Source organism: Grus americana, chromosome 29 (assembly GCF_028858705.1).
Source record: "Grus americana isolate bGruAme1 chromosome 29, bGruAme1.mat, whole genome shotgun sequence".
NCBI lineage: Eukaryota > Metazoa > Chordata > Aves > Gruiformes > Gruidae > Grus > Grus americana.
Window position 1 is genome coordinate 2,727,751 of NC_072880.1, and position 17,399 is coordinate 2,745,149.

Here is a 17,399-nt window from a genome sequence, read left to right on the forward strand (position 1 = left end):
TGGTCCCAGCATGGCAGCAGGATGGGACCCGGGGAGGTTTCGGGATGGGACCCGGGGAGGTTTCAGCCTGGCCGTGCCCCCCGCCAAAGGCCACCCTGGGCTTTGGAAGCCCCCGAGCATCCCGACGCTGCCCACACCAAGCCGCTACCAAAGCCTTAAGGAAAGGCCGCTGCGGGGTGCAGCTTTTAACCCCCCCAAACCCAGCTCCCCATGGTGCCCGCTCCCTCCACCTGGCAGCAGCATCAGTGCGGCGTTGCTGGCCCCTGTCCGGCCCGCGTTACCCCCCTCCTCGTTAAGCAAACCCCCCTTCTCCCGCTGCCGTTAGCGGGACGCAGCCAGGGCTGCAAACCCCAGCGGAGCCCCCCGAGCCCCACGGTCCGACCCGTCGCTCCCCACACCTGCCCATAATCCCCAACCCCCCCCCACCAGCGGCCACGCCGGTACCCGAGGTGACCCCCCGGGGCTGGCACATCCTCCCCTGGCGCTGCCGGGCCCCGACTCACCCTGCTGCGCCCGAGCCCCGTGGGCGGCTCTGCGCCCCCCCCCAGCCAGCCCTGCTTGGGACAGGGAGGGAAACGGGATGAGCTCAGCCGCTTTCCTGTTTTTACACTCCCGGCCCAGTCAGCTGATAAAAATCCCACTTTCCTCTGCCTCTGCCCATCATCAGCCCAGGACCAGGTCAGAACCGGTGAGCGGCTTTTGCTGTAAATACAGAAGAATAAATAAATAGGAAGACGGCGGCACTTCCGCCACCGATGAGCACGGCTCTGCCCCAAGGCGACCTGGTGATTTTGGGGCTCCCAGGCTCGTACGGGTGTCAGCGCCCAAAAAAACCAACCTGGATGCCCAGGAGTTTCCCGGTTTAGCGCCAGAAAGCAGCTGGGGATCTCGGGGTGTCAACCCAACCTCCCGAGCAAGGGAGTTGGCGGGACGAGGGACGGGATCCTGAAGCAGCATCACGGCTGAGCAGCGTCCCCCAAAATAAATCCCGACCCTGCGGGCAGCCCCTGCCGTCGCTTGTGTCGTCCCCCCCCCCAGACCACCGCCGTGCCCCGGGGTGCACCCCTCCACCCCAAGAAGTCAACCCAACCCCATTTACCACCCGTCGGCACAGCTCTCCCCGGGCCAACGCGTTGCTGAGAGAGAGATGGGCTCCTCCGGCCGGGAGCCGCCGACTCCCCGCAGCGCGACGAGCCGGGCACCGAGCTGGTTTAATGCCCGTGTTTGTATTTCAACCCCACCCCCCCCCCCCAAAACGTGGGCGAGCACCAGCTGGAGAGCAGCGAGGAGGCCGGGGATTGTGTTACCCGCGGGCTGCGTCAGCTCCACGGGCTTCGGGGAACCGCGGCACGACGGCTCGGCCCAGCCCGGGGACGGGAACTTGGGGGGAGATGCCCCGACCCAACCCCTCTGCTCCGCGCTGAGAACGGCCAACACTCATCACAGGAGTGCACAGGGAGGGGTCGGGACCTCTCCAGGTTCCTCCAGCCCCACCGCGGGCTCCTGGCCAGCGCCAGGTCCTGGGCACGTGTCCCCAGACGCCCCGGGGTGCCAGGCGGGCTGGAGGGTCACGGGTGCCACGGCGCACCCAGCCTGCGCTTCCAGGCAGCTCCGCCAGCACTTTGCACCCAGCCGGATCAGGTCGGAATCGCGGCTCCCAGGGGAGGAAGCAAGAAGCACCACCTTCCTCCCAAAAACCACCCCACCCCGACGCCACGGACGGGTCCATCCTCTGCCGAGGACCCAGAGCAGCAGGCGGGGGGTGAACCCGTCCCTGCACGGGGCAGCACACGGGTGCCGGCACGTTGCCCCCAATTTTTTTCCGGGCAGAGCCGGATTCCCCGGCACCGGCAAGGATTCAGCACCGGCTTTTCTTTCTAGGTGGGCCGGAGGATGCTCGTGCCAGACACCATCGCTAGGCGGGAAAACCGAGGACCAGAGGGATGAGCGACCAGCTCGAGGGTCACGACGCGACCTTTGGGTGAAACCCCGGCAGCCCCTCGGAGGGAGCGTGGAAGGGGGGACCCAGGAGTCCCATCCCCGCGGTCCCCAGGGCGCAAGGGCAGGGACGGTGCCAGCGAGCGGCTCGGAGGGGACGAAGAGGACGGTGGCAGCGGGTGAGATGGGTGCTGCAGCACCCGTGAGCGGGGATGGCGGCTCCCGGGCGGCTCAGGTCACCCCGGCGCTGCCAGGGACGTACCTGTCGGCGATGCGGTGGGCGAACCCCACGGGACCCCGGTCCTGGCAGCGATGCCCGGCGGGCACCAGCCCCGCACCCAACTCCCCAGCCAGCCGGGTGCTCTCCTCCCCCTCCTCCCTGCCTCTTTCACACACAAAATAAACCAGGAACCGCTTGGCAAATCGGATCCTTTTCCCTGTTAACCCTTTGCCCCACCATCCTCGCCAGTGGACGCAGGCGTAACCCCCGTTCTCCCGGAGCACCCCAAATTCAGCCTCGCTCCCCGTTTCTCCCCTCCCTTACCCGAGGGCTGCAGCTCCGCGCTGGGCTGCGGGTGCCCTCAGCAACCCTCCTGTTTCCCACTCCCGTCAGTTTTTGGGGACCCCCTCGGGGTCTGAACTGCCCCTTCGTGGCTCCCGGGAGTCTTTCCCGTGGGAGTCCGGGATAATCCGTCGCAGGTTGTAACAACAGGCGGGAGCTGGGCAACCCCAAGGCACCACGGGGCGAGGAGCATTGCTCCGTGCCTCAGTTTCCCCATCTCCCAAAGATAGGGTTTTCCTTCCCCCCCCCGGGGAGCTTTGGCACGGCACACTTTTCCAACCCCAAGCAACTTGTTGCCGGCTCGGTGCTGAGCTTTAAGCGGCCGATATGGGCGCAGAGAGGCGGGCAGGGTGTGGAGCAGGGCTGCGATAAGGGCAAGGCAAGCGGAGGTGACTCAGGCTCACAGCAGCGTCACCCCCACCCCCCCACGTCCACGTCCACGCCAGCTCCACGTTAACCCTTTGCACGGGACTCCGAGTGCAGCGAGCCGCCGGGCAACGCCGGAAGGATTACACACCTTGGACAAACCCAGCGCATCCGGATCCGGAGGGATTTCATTTCCTGGGAAAAACCACCATGAAACGAAACGGCCGTGGACGGAGGAAACCGTTCCCGCGCGAGAGGCACCTGCGAGCAAAAATCACCCCAGCGCGGTTAATCCTCATCTGCAAGAGGAGGCCCGGAGGTTTGGAAAAGCTCCCGCAGCCTTTGTTCGAGGCGTCCCGGCGCCGCTGTCACAAGATACGCCCGTTCAGCAGAAAATAAAGGAAAATAAATAAATGCCCTCTCGCCACGCGCGGGCACGTCCCCAGTCTCTCAGCCCGGAGCCAACCTGCCCTTGGCACCGTCCTCTCTGCTCGATATTCCCCGGGGCTAAAGATTCAGCCTGCGAGGAACGTGTTTGGTTTGAATAAACGGGTGGCACCGCGGACCTTTGCACAGCTTTTGGGAGAGCGGTGCCAGGAGGTGACGCCTACCTGGAGCACCCAGACCCAGAGCTGGCACAGCTCGGTTGTGCCCTACCCCACGGGGAGAGAAACCGTGGTGGCCGGGCTGTGGAACAAGCTCCAAAATTTTTCTGCAACCGTCAGGATTTTTTGTTGGGCTACCCGAGGCTCGGGGGTCAGCCCTTCCCCAGCTCACGCACTGGTTTTGGGGCTGCACGGGAGCTCAGGACCCATTTCGGCTCCTGGTTTTCGAGCACCCACGGAGGCTCTGAAGACGAGGAGGACCCAAGACACCAAAATGCAAAACATTATAAATATTTCTAAGGGTTTTCTGGGACCGGCCCCTCTTCAGCAGGGTGCCGGGACGCAAGAGGGTGTCCTCAGGGCTCTCGTCTCGGCTAACGCCACGGGGCTAGCGCCCAGCCCCGAAGCTCTGCCATAGCACACCAGTATCAGACGCGTCCACGTCCAGCGTTTCGAGCGCAATCCAAGGCTCAAAAAAGAGCGCAACTATTACAGATACAACCCAGACGACCCCTCTTTACACCAGTCTCCCATCAAAACCTCCCCAGCCTGCCCTCAGAAGCCCAAACCAGAGCGCTGCTGGGAACAGGCATCAGCTACCTTCACCCTCTCCTGCCCGCAGATCCGGAAGGCGCAGCCGGAGCCGCTGCCAAAACAGGCAGGAAAAGTTCTGCGGCGGGAGAAGCCTCACCTCTCAGCCTGGCGAGGAAATCCGGGCACATCCGAGCGGGCTGCACCAGTCAGACCCGTCAGCACAAAGCCCCTGCACCCTTCAGACGGTTTCTCGAGCATCAAACAGCGACTGTCTCCCTAATCCCGCCGGTTGCGACACTGGCCAGGCGAAACAAAGGGTGCAACCGGTGGCAGCGAAGGTTGGGGCGAGGGGGTGAGGAATCCCAGCTTGGAAACATTGTTCTGGTAACAAAGGCACAGTGTTTGCTCCAGCACGGCCTGGGATTTCTATCCACCAACACAAAATTCTTGGCTGCCACCGCCGGGCTGGTGAGTGGGGTCCAACACGCAGCCAGACCGGGCTGTACGGTGCCACGGGAGCCCGGCCTGACCGGAGCCACGAGCCACCACAGAACCCTCGTCCCAATCTCGGGACAAAAAAAAAAAAAAAAAAAAAAATCAACCACCTCACACCCCACGCGGGTCCCCCGAGCCGAGTCATCGCTGTGCCACTACCTCCTCCCGAGGAAAAGCACAGATCGGGGCCTGACACGCAGCCACGCTATGATTTATTTATGGCAGCGGAAGAGAAACCCTACACTAGTGCTCGGGGCTGTCAGGGAAGCTGGTGCGAGGTACCAGCCCTTCGGGGAACAGAGGAATGAACCTGGAAAAATGATTTCTGCTCCCCACGTGTTCCCTCTGCTCTCATTCTTCCACTTATTTTACTGACGGAGCGATGTACCGATTTATTATCCTGACTGTATGCCCCTTAGCTGCTTCTGGAGGCAGCCAGGTTCCTCCGGGACCTCCCGGTGAAAGAAAGGCAGGCTCCTTTCGTGGCATTTGGTTTATTACAGAGCCCTCAGTTCCTCAACGGAGCAACAAGAGGGGAAAAAAACCCCCAACAAACCAACAAAACCCGACCCCAAACAACCAGACAGAGCATACGACCGCTCACTGAAATACAACGGGGCTTCCCGTGCCCACCGAGAGATGTGGTATCAGCACGAGGTGGAGCTCCTTCCTTCCCACCGGTGTTTCGGCAAGGCGGGCAGCACCTGGAGGAGGGGACCCCCCCCCTCAAGAGTCGCGGTGTTGGAGAAGACTGCAGCGGGCTGAGGTTCGCCTGGCAGCACAGACGCCAGAAACGCTGCAGAGCTGCACACCCCCCCACCACAAACAAGCTCCGCTGGGTGTTCACACGTTGGTGTCGCAGCTTATCTGCAACAGAGCAAGGGGACTCTGCGCTGGGGGCCGGCTGCGGGCTTTTCGGTGGGTTTTTTTCTTTTTTATTAAGGCAGGAGGCAACGCACCGGTGCCATGGAAGCGACAGGGCTGAAGCGTAGCCCAGGCAGCACTTCTGCAGACTGCTGCCGATCCCAGCACGCCGGCAGCTCCGGGTGGGTCAGTGTTTGCTCCCTCCCGGGGTGCTGGTGCTGTTTTGACTTTGCTCGCTTCTCCTCAGTCTTGAGCGTGTCGTATTTTCTCTCGCTCGAGTACCACAGCGGCATCCCGACAGAGGGCAGAGTCATCACGCCAAAAACTGCCCACTCCAGCTGGAAGGAGAAATTGTTAGAAAGAATTCCAAACAAATCACAGGCAGCTGAGTTATCCCCACCAGATCTTCCACCCGCAAAGCTTCTGGCCCAAATCCCACAGTGCGTGCTCCTTCGCGGAGGTAGCTGGGAACGGTTATTTCTGTGATATTTTCTTCCGGACAACTCACACGGGTTAACTACAATCCGCCCTGGGAGTTTTTCAGGGGACTGTAGCGCAAACGCAACACACCACAGACAGGCACCGTGCTGGGTTGCACGATCGCTGGAGTGTAATTTCAATTATTAATTGGAAGATACTCACGAAGCGAGGCGAGAACCTCCTATCAGACTCACGCTGAGCCAGGATTCCTCCCTACCCAGGAGCACTCACAAAACCAACCTAAAAAAGAGGAGGAGAATATTTGCCACCTTTCCTTCTCACAACAGAGCACGTACAGTGTAAGAGCACAGGACACGCGTCATCCCGTAACGAGCTCAAAGAGCACAGTCAGGTGTATCTGTCGTCCAGCCTGGGCTACGACTGCCTAAAAAGTCAAATCAAATCACTCACCGTGAGCCATCCGCCCTCCTGCGCCAGGTACGCCATGGCAGTAGAGGTGAAGTTGAAGCAAGCAGCTTTGAGAGGCCGTGGAACCACAGCGCGGGAGATATTACTGACTCTGAGATCTGAAACTTAAGGGAAGTAAGGAGACAGGTAAAGGAGAGATTCAAAGCAGGTGGCAAAGTCAGTCCTGCCAACAGATAGCACTCCTCTGTAGTTACAGACATCCAGACCCATCCGAGGAGGATCCAGCCGCTCCTCCTGCCCTCAACACCCGGCCCAGGGTCCGGCATGCTGGAATCTCAGCGATAACAAAGAGCTGCAGGACGCTTAGGGGTAAGAACGAGCGTTGGGAAGGGAGAAATTTCAAAACATGAGAAGATACCGAGCGATCTGGAGGCACTTGACAATGAACATGCCAGAGACAACGCCAAAATCCTCGGAGGGGGAAAGAATCATCCGATGGCTCCGTATCTAAGCACAACAAAGAAAGGGATAGGAGGAGCATCGTGGATTTGGTATCCTGCTCACTGGGGGACTGTGCCAGGGAGGGATGGCAGCTCCACACTGACAATTTAACAGCTGGAAGAACTGACTTTTGAAACATAAAAAGAGCTGGGGAGGAGAGTCAAGGTGTATTACAAGGAGATTGCAGGAAGAGGAAGACAAAGCTGAGAGAAGCTGCAAAAAAGACGGGAAACTGGATGTCAGAAAAGCTCATGAAGCCAAGAAAGAGCGTCTGTGTGCACGGGGAGGGGAAGATCACAAGACGAAACACAAGCAACCGCATCGTGCAGCTAGAGCAGCCATGAGGTGAAAGCAGGAAACAGCGAAAGCAGGGACAAAGGAATGGGAAGGAAAAGGCAAATTTCAGGGCTGGACCTTCAAGCGCCGGTGGTGAGCTCAGACTTAGGCGGAGCAAAGAGAACAGCACACCACGGAGCCTAGAAACAAACAGTCTCAAGCCCTGCAGACACACACGCACACGAAGATTTGCTCCTGACAAGGCTTACCTGGAGCCAGCGGCGTAGATGATATCCTGCTGAGTCCACTCCTCCACAGCGTATCCGTTTAACAGTGATTAATAGTGATCTTCCTCACAGCAGGCCACGCAGGACAGGGCAAACACAGAGAGAATCGGGAGCCTCATCTAGAAGCAAAAAGAAATATAGAGTGTCGTCAGCGATTTAATTGCAAAGAGAACGTACTGCGCAGCGGTATCGACAAGGGATAACGCTGGAGCAAGGAGAAAGGGCCCCGGCACCACGCAGGTCTGCGGCTGCCCCCCAGATACTCACGTTCGTGCTGGAAGGTGCTCAGCCCCCGCTCTCAAAGGGGGCCCTTCCTTCCCCTCAGCATTCCCCTGCCACAGCCTTCGTGCCGCCATTTCCACCCCAGGCTGCTCCCAGACAGCCCGGAGGGCTCCCTGCAAACCCAAGAACCCCGGGTTCACCGGCTGCTGCCCGCTGGAGACTCAGGGCCTGGACACCAGCGCTGCCCCCACCTCAGTGACCCCCCCAAGCTTCAGCAGCAGAGCCTGCCTGGCCCCCCATACCCCCACAAAGCCCACTCCCAAGACACCCCCCACCCCAAGAACCTCTCCAACCCCCCCAGACCCCTCCCAGGGCTCCCCCTCCACAAAGCTTCTCTTTTCCAGAACCCTGCTCTGGCCCCAGATCCATCACAGCCCCCCACCCCCAGCTCTCCACCTCCCCAGCCCCACAGACCCCCCCCCCATTCTTCCCCTCCACAGCCCCCTCCTGCCCCATAAACCCCCCAATTCTCCCCCTCCATGGGTCCTCCCCTGTCCCATAGCCCCCGCCCCAGCTCTCCACAGACCCTCACCAGGCCCACAGCCTCCCCCCCGCCCCTCACACCCCCCAATTCTCCCCCCTAGACCTCCCCCTCCCCACCCCACAGACCCCCACAACCACCCAAACCCCCCCTCTCCCCACCCCACAGACCCCCACAACCACCCAACCCCCCCTCTCCCCACCCCACAGACCCCCACAACCACCCAAACCCCCCCAGCCCCTTTCCCCACCCCACAGACCCCCACAGACCCCCACAACCACCCAAACTCCCCCTCCCCACCTCACAGACCCCCACAACCACCCAAACCCCCCCTCTCCCCACCCCACAGACCCCCACAACCACCCAGACCCCCCCTCTCCCCCCGCCGCCCCTCACCGTCCCCGCCGCGTTGCCCGGCGACCCCCAGCGGAACCCCGCGTCAAGGCAGCGCCACCGGAAGTCCCCGTGACCGGAAGTAGCTTCCGCCCGAGGCACGCTGGGAAATGTAGTTCTCCACATATACCGGGAGCCTCCGCGCATGCGCAGAGCGCGCTCCCAGCCCTCCAGCCCGCCTGAGGGGTTTAAAGGCCTAAACGGGGGCCCGGGCCGAGCAAAAGGCACAAAGTGGCTTGTGAGGGAACTTGAAGGGTCCCGCGGCCGCTACGGAGACAAAAGGACGCTTGGGGAAGGGTGAAATGGAGGCCCAGGAGTGAATAGAGGCATTGTGATTAGCACAGAGGACAAAAGAAGTGCTCTGGCGTGCACAGAAAGCCTGAGGGACCCACCCAGTGCCCACCCAACCCCCCAGGACCCTTCTGGTGCCCCCCAAACCTTCCCAGGCCCTGACTACCCTCAAAAGTCCTCCCCAGTACCCTCCCCGAGCCACCCAGAACACTCCAACTGCCTCCAGAACCCCCCCCAGAGCCCCCCAGTATCTTCCAGGAGCCTCCCAGGACCCCGCAGACCCCCCCCCCCCCAACATCCCCTGTACGCTCCCAGAGCCCCCTGTATCCTCCAAAGCCCCCAAGGACACCCCGGGTGCCCCCCATATCCCCTCAGAGCACCCCCAGAGCTCCCGAGACCACCCCAGAGCTGCCCAGTAACCCCCCCCAAGCACCCAATGACACCCTAAAACTCACCAGGACCCCCAAGAACCCCTCAAGACCACCTACACCCACCCAGTACCTCCCCACGCCGATTCCCTCCCAGATCCTCCCCCAATTTCTATGTTTGCATTAAGTCAAAATACTATTCCCCCCCCCCCCCTTCATTGCTCTTTGCCGGCTGATGTTTTTTGCTGAAAATACGAGGGGTTTTGATCCCCTTCCAAGGACAGAGCTGGAGCTGTCAGTGGTCTACAGAGATCGCCATGCTTGGGAAGGAGACGTCTTCGGTCGATAAGGTTTTGAGACCAAGCAATGCTTCGGCAAAAGGGTTAAAAAAAAAAAAACAAAAAAAAAAAACCCCCAAACCTACCCCAAACCAATAACCTATCTGGTTAGCTGCAAAGACCAAAAATATGTGATAATTTTCCTAGGTGACCTGAGGATTCTCAAATCTCACTTCACAGACGGAGACTTGTTCAATTCCCCCCTCTCCCCCAAGGTGGCAGTGGCACCTCATGCCAGCACTGTGCCCAGCTAAAAAATTATTTATCTTTCATATTTAATGTTAATATTTCATATTATATCATTTAATATTTAATATAATATTTACTGACTATAGAAGTGACCCTCAACTGAAGTTTTTCCACTAGAAACAAACTGTAAGACTTTTTTTTAAGCCTATAGTAAATACACAAATGTAAAGGAAAAGGGTTGGGGAATCTGCAGTCTCAACTCAAAGTTTTCACAAGAAAACCTTTTTCCTTCAGAACCGGTTTTGCCGTCCCCATTGGAAACAAGTGCCGTGTTTGATGATGGGTTGTGTTGTGTTTGTGAGAGGTCCTTATGTGGGGGAGCAGTGCCAGCTGAGGAAGTCGGAGCTGGGATTCCCTCTGTCACCCATTCCTGCCTCCAGAGACCAAATATCAGAGTTTTGGACAGTAAAACTGATCTTTTATTTTTCAAAGAACATCTGCAATTTCATCAACATCGCACAGAGACAGAGGGATATCTGTGTCATCATAGCAGTAGTCAGTGCTGGACTGGAGAGAGGAAAACAGGATCTCTGTTATAACCGTAGGTGATCTCCATTATAAAGACAGTTATTGCAATTTTACCCTGAAAAAAAACCCCCAGTCATTTTTTCCCCAAAAAGAAGTCACTAGGTGCCTGTAAATCACATTCCAAAATCCTCCCACGCAGAAGACTCCGTCCCAGCCCGTAACACAGGCTGATCTATCAGAAGGACGTTGCCCACAGAGCCAGAAAATGATTCTTGAAATCAGTAGATCCATGCAAGCGTAGCATCAGTAGTTCAACCGAAGCCTCGTGGCCTCAGGGTCCGTCTATATTATCGGATAAGAGGCATAACTGGCGATCCCGCAATGGTTCGCATGGTTTCTTGACATGAGGATATAGCCCTCGTCACCAAAACGCACGCCCCAACTTTTGGGAGAGGAAACAAACAGACAGACACAAGAAAAATTAAATTCCTTTTCCTGTAAGTGAAGCGGCGGCTTTATCAACATCACAACATCGACCCGTTTTCATTAACCACTTCATGGGATTTCTAATCCCGTGTTAAGTTATGACAACACAAAGGGAACTTAAGGTTGGTGTAAGCGTATTTTAAATACATCTAAAGTTCCTTCACGCTGCTAGGGTGGCATAAAGGCGCTTTGACATGGCTAGGCATGAATCCTTAGGGAATAGTTTAAGGACCAACACCAATTTTGACTCTAGAACAACCCCCACTGCCACCGATCTCCCCCTCATCTGTATAAATATCGGTCGTTATAAAATTGTGAGGATGTCAGGTCGAGCAGCGGGAGGTTGCCTAGGAGAAGCCTATCCCTATGGATAGCGAGCATATGGATAACAAGGGTTCAGCGATGCACGGTCGTGCCTTTACCTGTTTTTCACAAGCCAGTAATCCTTATCATTTAGGGTGCCGTAGCCGACCACGACTACTCCGTGATTCACCTCCTGTGTGCACCGGGGGTCATCGTACACACCTGGATAAAAAGGAGTTTGGAAGATGTCATCAGACCACAAGGCCTCGTCTTTGACTCGAAGTCAACCTTCAGCATAGTCGCTAACGCTGCTGTCTTGGGTTTTGTTGTATTGATGCCTTCATCCAGGAACTGAGCCCCCGACTTGCCAAATTCCACCAAATTTCATAAGCTTTACGTGCAGAAAGACACAGAAGACCATGAAGAAAGGACATACCTGACCTGTACAAGAAGAAGGTGGGCTGGGTGGCGTCAATGGCGACAGACACTGGTCCGATGTTGGCTACAGCGTCTTTTAGGGCTGCTTCATCGGCGTACGGGAGCTCAACGTACTTGGAGCAAGTGGCGGCTCGTGTGGAAGCGTTGTATTGACATGTCCCGTTCTGGTAGGAACAAGGGGGAGTTGAGGAGAGGAGCGTGAGGAATCCACCAGGAACATCTGAACACTTTCAGGCACGTGTTTTCTATCAGCCCTCTTTTACTTTGTGCTACCCCGGTCTTCGCTTTTCTTGGAGCATCATTTTTCTATACACAGGATTACAGAAAAGATGGCTGGAAGGGCCTGAAGAGACCACCTTGTCCACCTCGCTTCCCCACACCCAGAGCAGCCAAACCATTTCAACAGACTTCTCTGCCTTTTTTCTAGAAACCTCCGATGACAATACGTCTACCACTTCCCTAGAGAAACTGTCCTTGCTTCCTTATCCTTCCCATCTGAAGACTCATGTTTAACTTAAATTTATTTTATTGTAAACTAAACCCAGGGATTCTTTCTCCCTCTGGACACAGAGAACGGCGTCTTTCGTCTCTGTAGCTGCCCTAATGCATGTTTGAAGACTTATATTCCACTTTTCTTTCTGAGCTGCTGTTACTTTGACCTGTTTCCATAGACCATGTTTTCAAGACACCGGGTCATTTCAGGGCATCTCTTGTCTCTGGCCATCAAGACTCTCAGCATTAGGAACTTTATTTTCTCATGGCTCTTTCCTTACGACCTTGCGGCAGCCAACTGTTACAGGCAACTTTTAAAAAAATAAATCGTATGAACATCGTTCACTGGAAACCTCTGCCCACTGAAATGGTAGAACTATCAATATCCCATTTTTCAACTACACAGAGCTGAGAAAAGGACCCAGGACTCCTGTCCCATTTTCCCCTTCCGCGTAGTAGATTGCCTAATAATTTATGTAGGACAGAAATAAACACGTAGAAATTCTGGCTCTCAGTCCGGTCATTCACCTATGAGAAAAAAAAAAGTCTAAAGGTCCCTTCCCTGGGTCGGAAAGAATCAGCTGCAAAGGCTGAGAAGATGACACGAGACTGGTAGGAACCAAGACAGAGGGAAATCAGTGGGAGAGGAGAAGGGTGTCTACGCAGGAGAGTAGAATGACCGGCCGCGTTGCTTCCACGCTCAGTGTTTTTCTGCAGATTTCACGTGTGGTCTAGTCTGATGCCTACCTGAGCCGTGTAGGGGTAGGAAGCATCCGAGTCAATCCCTTGGTTGTCGATGATGTACTGGAAAGCTCGGGTCATGAAACCTCCGTTGCAGCCTTTGTTCCCGTACATCATGGAGCAGTCAACGAGGTTCTGGGCACTCAGGGACACCAGCTTCCCCGTCTTCAGCTTCACCTGGGCTTCGAGGGCTCCCACGGCACTGAAGGCCCAGCACGACCCACAAGCGCCCTGCAAAAGCCCCAGAGATGCTCAGACGGAGCGCGGGACCAAGACACGGAGAGGCACAGAGAGAGCTTTGCACCTGATTCTTCACATCCGTGACGCATCCTTTCTCCCTCCAGTCCACCGTGTCCGGGACTTTGCTGCCAGGTTGTGGTCGGTACGTGGAGGTTCGGTTTGGCCGAGGGACAACGTTCAGCCCGGTTAACAAAGCCGCCACTTCCTCGCTGGTCTGATGGGAAAAGAAAACACCAGCTCATGATGTCCTTGTCTCTGGTAAATCCTACACTGGGTGTGCTGGAGGTGGAGGGGGATTTCCCTTGAACAGTCTCAGCTGCGAGAGTTAGCAGGTTTGGGGAGTCCTTGGGTGTTTATTTTGTACATTTAATTTCTAGCCGTTCATCGGAAAGGGCAAGAAAAAGAAAAATACAAAGCTTAACTCCAGCACCGACAATCCCTGGAAGCTGGTGTGTTTCATTAACCAACGCTACAGCCTTGGGACATCGAAGAGGGATGATTTGCTAATATTTATAATGACCAGGACCAAGTCCGCGCACCCCAAATGCTGCATTAAGAAGGAGTTATTTCCTCACGCCAGATTGCCTCATGCCGGTAGGTTGAGCACAGGAATATCCGAGCAGTTTGTTGACAGCTGCTGGAGTCCATAGGAGGACGGGCTGAGAAGGGGTGTTGGGAGTTTTTCCACCCCTGACGCACTCATATTCCTTGTTAAATCAGCCTCACAGGTAATTAAAGACAAAGCCAAGCCCCTTCTCAGCAGCACGGCCGGCACCTACCATGTCTCCCAGATGGTTCATGCCCAGCTCGTAGGAGTGCAGCCCCAGGGAGTGCTCCAGATTATGCAGCGTCACCAGTCGCAGGTTCCTCTCCCATGTCACGCGCCGGTCCCCTTCCTCATTCTGAAATCGAACGCAGCCTCGTGACGTGCAGCAATGGCCCCCGCAGCCATTTCACCCCATTTTGTCCCACAAAAGGCTGCCGGCAGCCCCTTGCCAAACCATCCCCAGGAACCAGCAAGTGCTTCGAAGCGCTATCGGCTCTTCTCCTCGCAGCGGATGGTCACACCAGAGCAGCACCCACCACATCAGCACCCCGAGCCACCTCCACACCCCTCCAAAGACGCCCCTACCTTGTGGCGGTACTCCTTGCCGTAGGTTTTCTTCCAGAGCTGCCAGTGCCAGTCCAGCGCGGGGTCGGGGTGTCCCAACGTCACCACGAGCGTGGCCAGGAAGGCGATGGAAGCCAGCAGCAGCTTCATCCCGCGCAGCTGGGACCGGGGACTCGGAGCGACACGGCACGCAGACTGGGAGCCGAGGGCTCAGAGCCAGAGCCGCGCTTGACCCCTTAGTGACAAATCCGGTTTGGTAAGGGAGACAAAACGGTGATGACATCCCTGACCTGGACTCCCTGGCATGCCCTTCACGGGGTTTCTACACCGGGTGATGCCAACAGCTCCTGTCCTGCCTGCCCAGACAAACACCCCGCAGCAGCGCTGCCGGCCCTGCTCTCCTGCTGTGTACCCCCAGCCCCTGCCAGGCGGGAAGAGAAATCCCATCCAGGACTCGGAAACTGCCCTTGGGGGGAAGAAATCTGCTGGACACACCCCCTGTCCGTGCGGACACCGACACGCAGGGACACATCCAGACACACCGCCTCGTCTCACGGTTCCACCCTGCCCGAGAAACCCTCCCCGAAGGAGGCTTACACATCGCCTGGTCAAGCAGCTGTTTTGACAAACCTGTGTTTTCCAGCACCTTAAAAAGCAAAAAAAAAATTAAAAAAAAAAAAAAATCCTGTTTTCATCCAGCTGATGTCCAGCAGCTCCTGAGGATGGGCTGCTACGTACAACTACCCAGAGAGGGCTTGGAGGACATTAGAGATAAGATGGAGCCAGAGTCACTGTAAAAATATTGTTCCTTCAGTTTTACTTCCTCAAAGCTCAGTCCTCCCAGAAGGGCGTTAAAATACAAAAGCACTCAACGTACCTGAAAAAGCTTCTTCCTGTGGCGGGTACCGGCAGCGTACGCGTATGGGGTAGAGGGAATACTGGGGACAAATCCAGCACGTCCTCACCGCCGGGACACCCAGAACCTCTGGCACACGGCAGCTGCAACTCGTTGGCCAAATCACAAGCCAGGAAATGAGGAAATGCTCTGATTTCATTTTCACTTCGCTGGGAACTGGGGTTGTCGTGTTGGTCACGGGGTTGTTTGAAGCAGGACCCTCGATACCATCAGAAAATGATCACAGCTGAAAGTTTCCTATTTCCGGCACCCCAAAAATTAATGGCAAGGCTCTCACAGATGTTTATATGGCTTGTGGGGCCAGTGGGCAGGAGCGGGGTTCACACCTCTCTGGAAGGTTTTTTGCATTTTTGTGATTTGGTGCTAAGAGACAGGATGAGGTCAAGGATGGAGCCTTGCTACTGGTTTGAACTGGGTAGCCCTGAGCTCCCATCCCACCTGTGTACCAACCACACCAAAGCCAGCTCTTAGGGGGGAAAAAAAAAAAAAAAAAAAGACATTTATTCACTTTTCAGTGGGGACGCACGGATGGGAAGACACGGTTTAAACATCATCATGGGATGGAGCTGGGCTGGCCAGCCTCAGCGCTGCGTGGACAGCAGGAGACACGTTTAACGCACGTTCCGTTGCAGTCAGGCTGAAAACACGGTCAGGAAAGTCTTCAGCTGCCTGGAAATCACGCTCCAGCCTCTTCTCAGGTCATCGTCCGGGTTCACCCGAAGCACAGCCAGGCACGAGGGTGCGTTTTTCATCACTACGAAGCACTGTGGGACATAAAATGGCTGCAAGAAACCATCTAAGAGAGGAAGAGGAAGCAAAACAGCGTCTCAAGAGCTTTGAAGGTGCAGCTGAGTCATTTTCTAAAAAAGCTGCCAGAGATCGCAAGAGTTAGGAATGACAACAGAGAGCCTTCCACCTAAATAATTGAAATAATTCCCAACAGATTATCCCTCGTTAGCGGATAAGTTCCTGGGGAAGGTGAAGGAGATGATCGTAGTCGATGGGACCCTTGAACGAGCCGACTGCGATTGCTCCCGATTTCTGCTGCTTTATCAGTAGAAATTCAACGGGATTCCCAAAGGAGGGAAGGTTGGAGTGGAGCCAGGCACGCTCGAGATCAGCAGGGTGAGTGGTGGCATCTCAAGAGCTTGTCCCAAAAGCAGGGAACCCCTCTATTGCTGGGGGTAAGCACCGGAGGTGGCAATCCCGCGGCGCTTTGCACTGTTCCTCGCCATCCGGATATAACCCCGGCCACCAAAACACGCGCCCCAACTTTTGGAAGAGAGAAGCAAAAATTAGACAACGGGAGGTAACTGCCTCCCTTCCATACCCGCCCCTCACCCTCACTTTGTTCCTCTCCCCACCCCCTTTTTTTTTAAATTGTTTTATTTTTCAACTCATGCTTCTTCCCCAGCAGCCACAGGAATAGCCAAATTCGCATATTTTGGCCAAAACCACTGAACCTCCTGACCGTTTCCCTGCCAGATTTTGCTGCCGCTAACTCTTCTGCGGAGGGAGCAGAGGAAAAATCACTTATTTTCTATGTGCTGGAGCGAGTCAAAACCACCAGGGAAATACCATATAGAGGCGAACAAAGTAGTTTTGTATATTAAAAATACATTTTATTTTATTTTTTAAATCCTACCAAAGCCAGAGATGAGAGACAGAGAAGGAAACCGGTGGGTTTTCAGCCCAGCCCTGACATGAGGATAAAAGAGCTTTGTTGACGGAACTGCCCACAGTTGGGGTTTTTTTTTTTTGTTCCTTGTTTTTAAAAAAGATAATGGTTTTCAATTGCTGATTGCAGCTTTGCTAGCATCGCAGGTTTTGGGTTGTTTTTTTTCCCCAGAGATGTGTCTGTCCAAGCAGGACTCTTTCATTTCTACACCACTTGGCATCCAGGAACACTGGAAACCCTGGAGTTTCCCCGCAGAGCGGAAATCCCATTTTTTGAGCCAGCCCCCAGCACCAAGGAAGTCAGGCAGGAGCGTTTTGGGTGACGTCCGTCGATTGGGGTTGATAGGGCTTAATCGAGGGCCCTTTACGCCGCCGGTGCAATGGAGCCGAGCCCTAAACGCACCTAAAGAAAGCTGACGGGCATCGACAAGCGTCCCTCATCCTCCCAGCACCCAGCCCGGCCGTTCGCCACCTGCGTCTCGGTGCGTGGGTGCGAGTGGGAAAAAGAAACTTATCAGTGTCTAAATTTTTGGGTTTTGCGTGACTTTTTGAAGTGAAGATCACCTTCCCTTCCTGTTAAGGCTCGCCCTGAGCTTTGCTGCCGTTGTTTCTCAATTTGTTGCATTAAAAGGAGCGCTTGGGTTTGGGTTTTTGGGGTGGCAGGGGATTTTTGGCTGCAAAATGCCAAAAAGGCCACGCCAGCAGCACCTTCTCTCCCTGCTTCGCCCCGGAGTCAGCCCTGTTTTACTGTCAGTTCCTGCCTTTTTGGGAAAGGGAAGGACTTTTCCACCACTGCAGCCCCATCCCATCCCAGGATCAGGACAGCACACAGCAAACCAGCCCGAGTG

General features: G+C 55.9%; 1 protein-coding gene and 1 long non-coding RNA gene across 3 annotated transcripts; both read right to left on the bottom strand.

The window, feature by feature from the left end:
• Positions 1-4,977: 4,977 nt before the first annotated feature.
• Positions 4,978-8,505, bottom strand: LOC129197763 (uncharacterized). 2 transcript variants are annotated; one of them, XR_008574374.1, is made up of 7 exons: positions 8,437-8,505; positions 7,545-7,672; positions 7,260-7,396; positions 6,632-6,720; positions 6,256-6,377; positions 6,007-6,084; positions 4,978-5,702 (listed from the first exon to the last, which is right to left on the bottom strand). It is a non-coding gene; the product is annotated as an uncharacterized LOC129197763 (long non-coding RNA). The 2 variants fall into 2 exon arrangements; XR_008574373.1 differs by lacking the exon at positions 6,632-6,720.
• A 1,570-nt stretch (positions 8,506-10,075) lies between these two features.
• Positions 10,076-14,992, bottom strand: CTSS (cathepsin S). The gene is made up of 8 exons (XM_054806387.1): positions 14,836-14,992; positions 13,980-14,193; positions 13,627-13,749; positions 12,912-13,061; positions 12,614-12,838; positions 11,373-11,538; positions 11,056-11,158; positions 10,076-10,589 (listed from the first exon to the last, which is right to left on the bottom strand). Exons 2-8 carry the CDS (start codon positions 14,106-14,108, stop codon positions 10,490-10,492), a joined length of 996 nt encoding a protein of 331 aa, XP_054662362.1. The 5' UTR covers positions 14,109-14,193; positions 14,836-14,992; the 3' UTR covers positions 10,076-10,489.
• Positions 14,993-17,399: the final 2,407 nt, after the last annotated feature.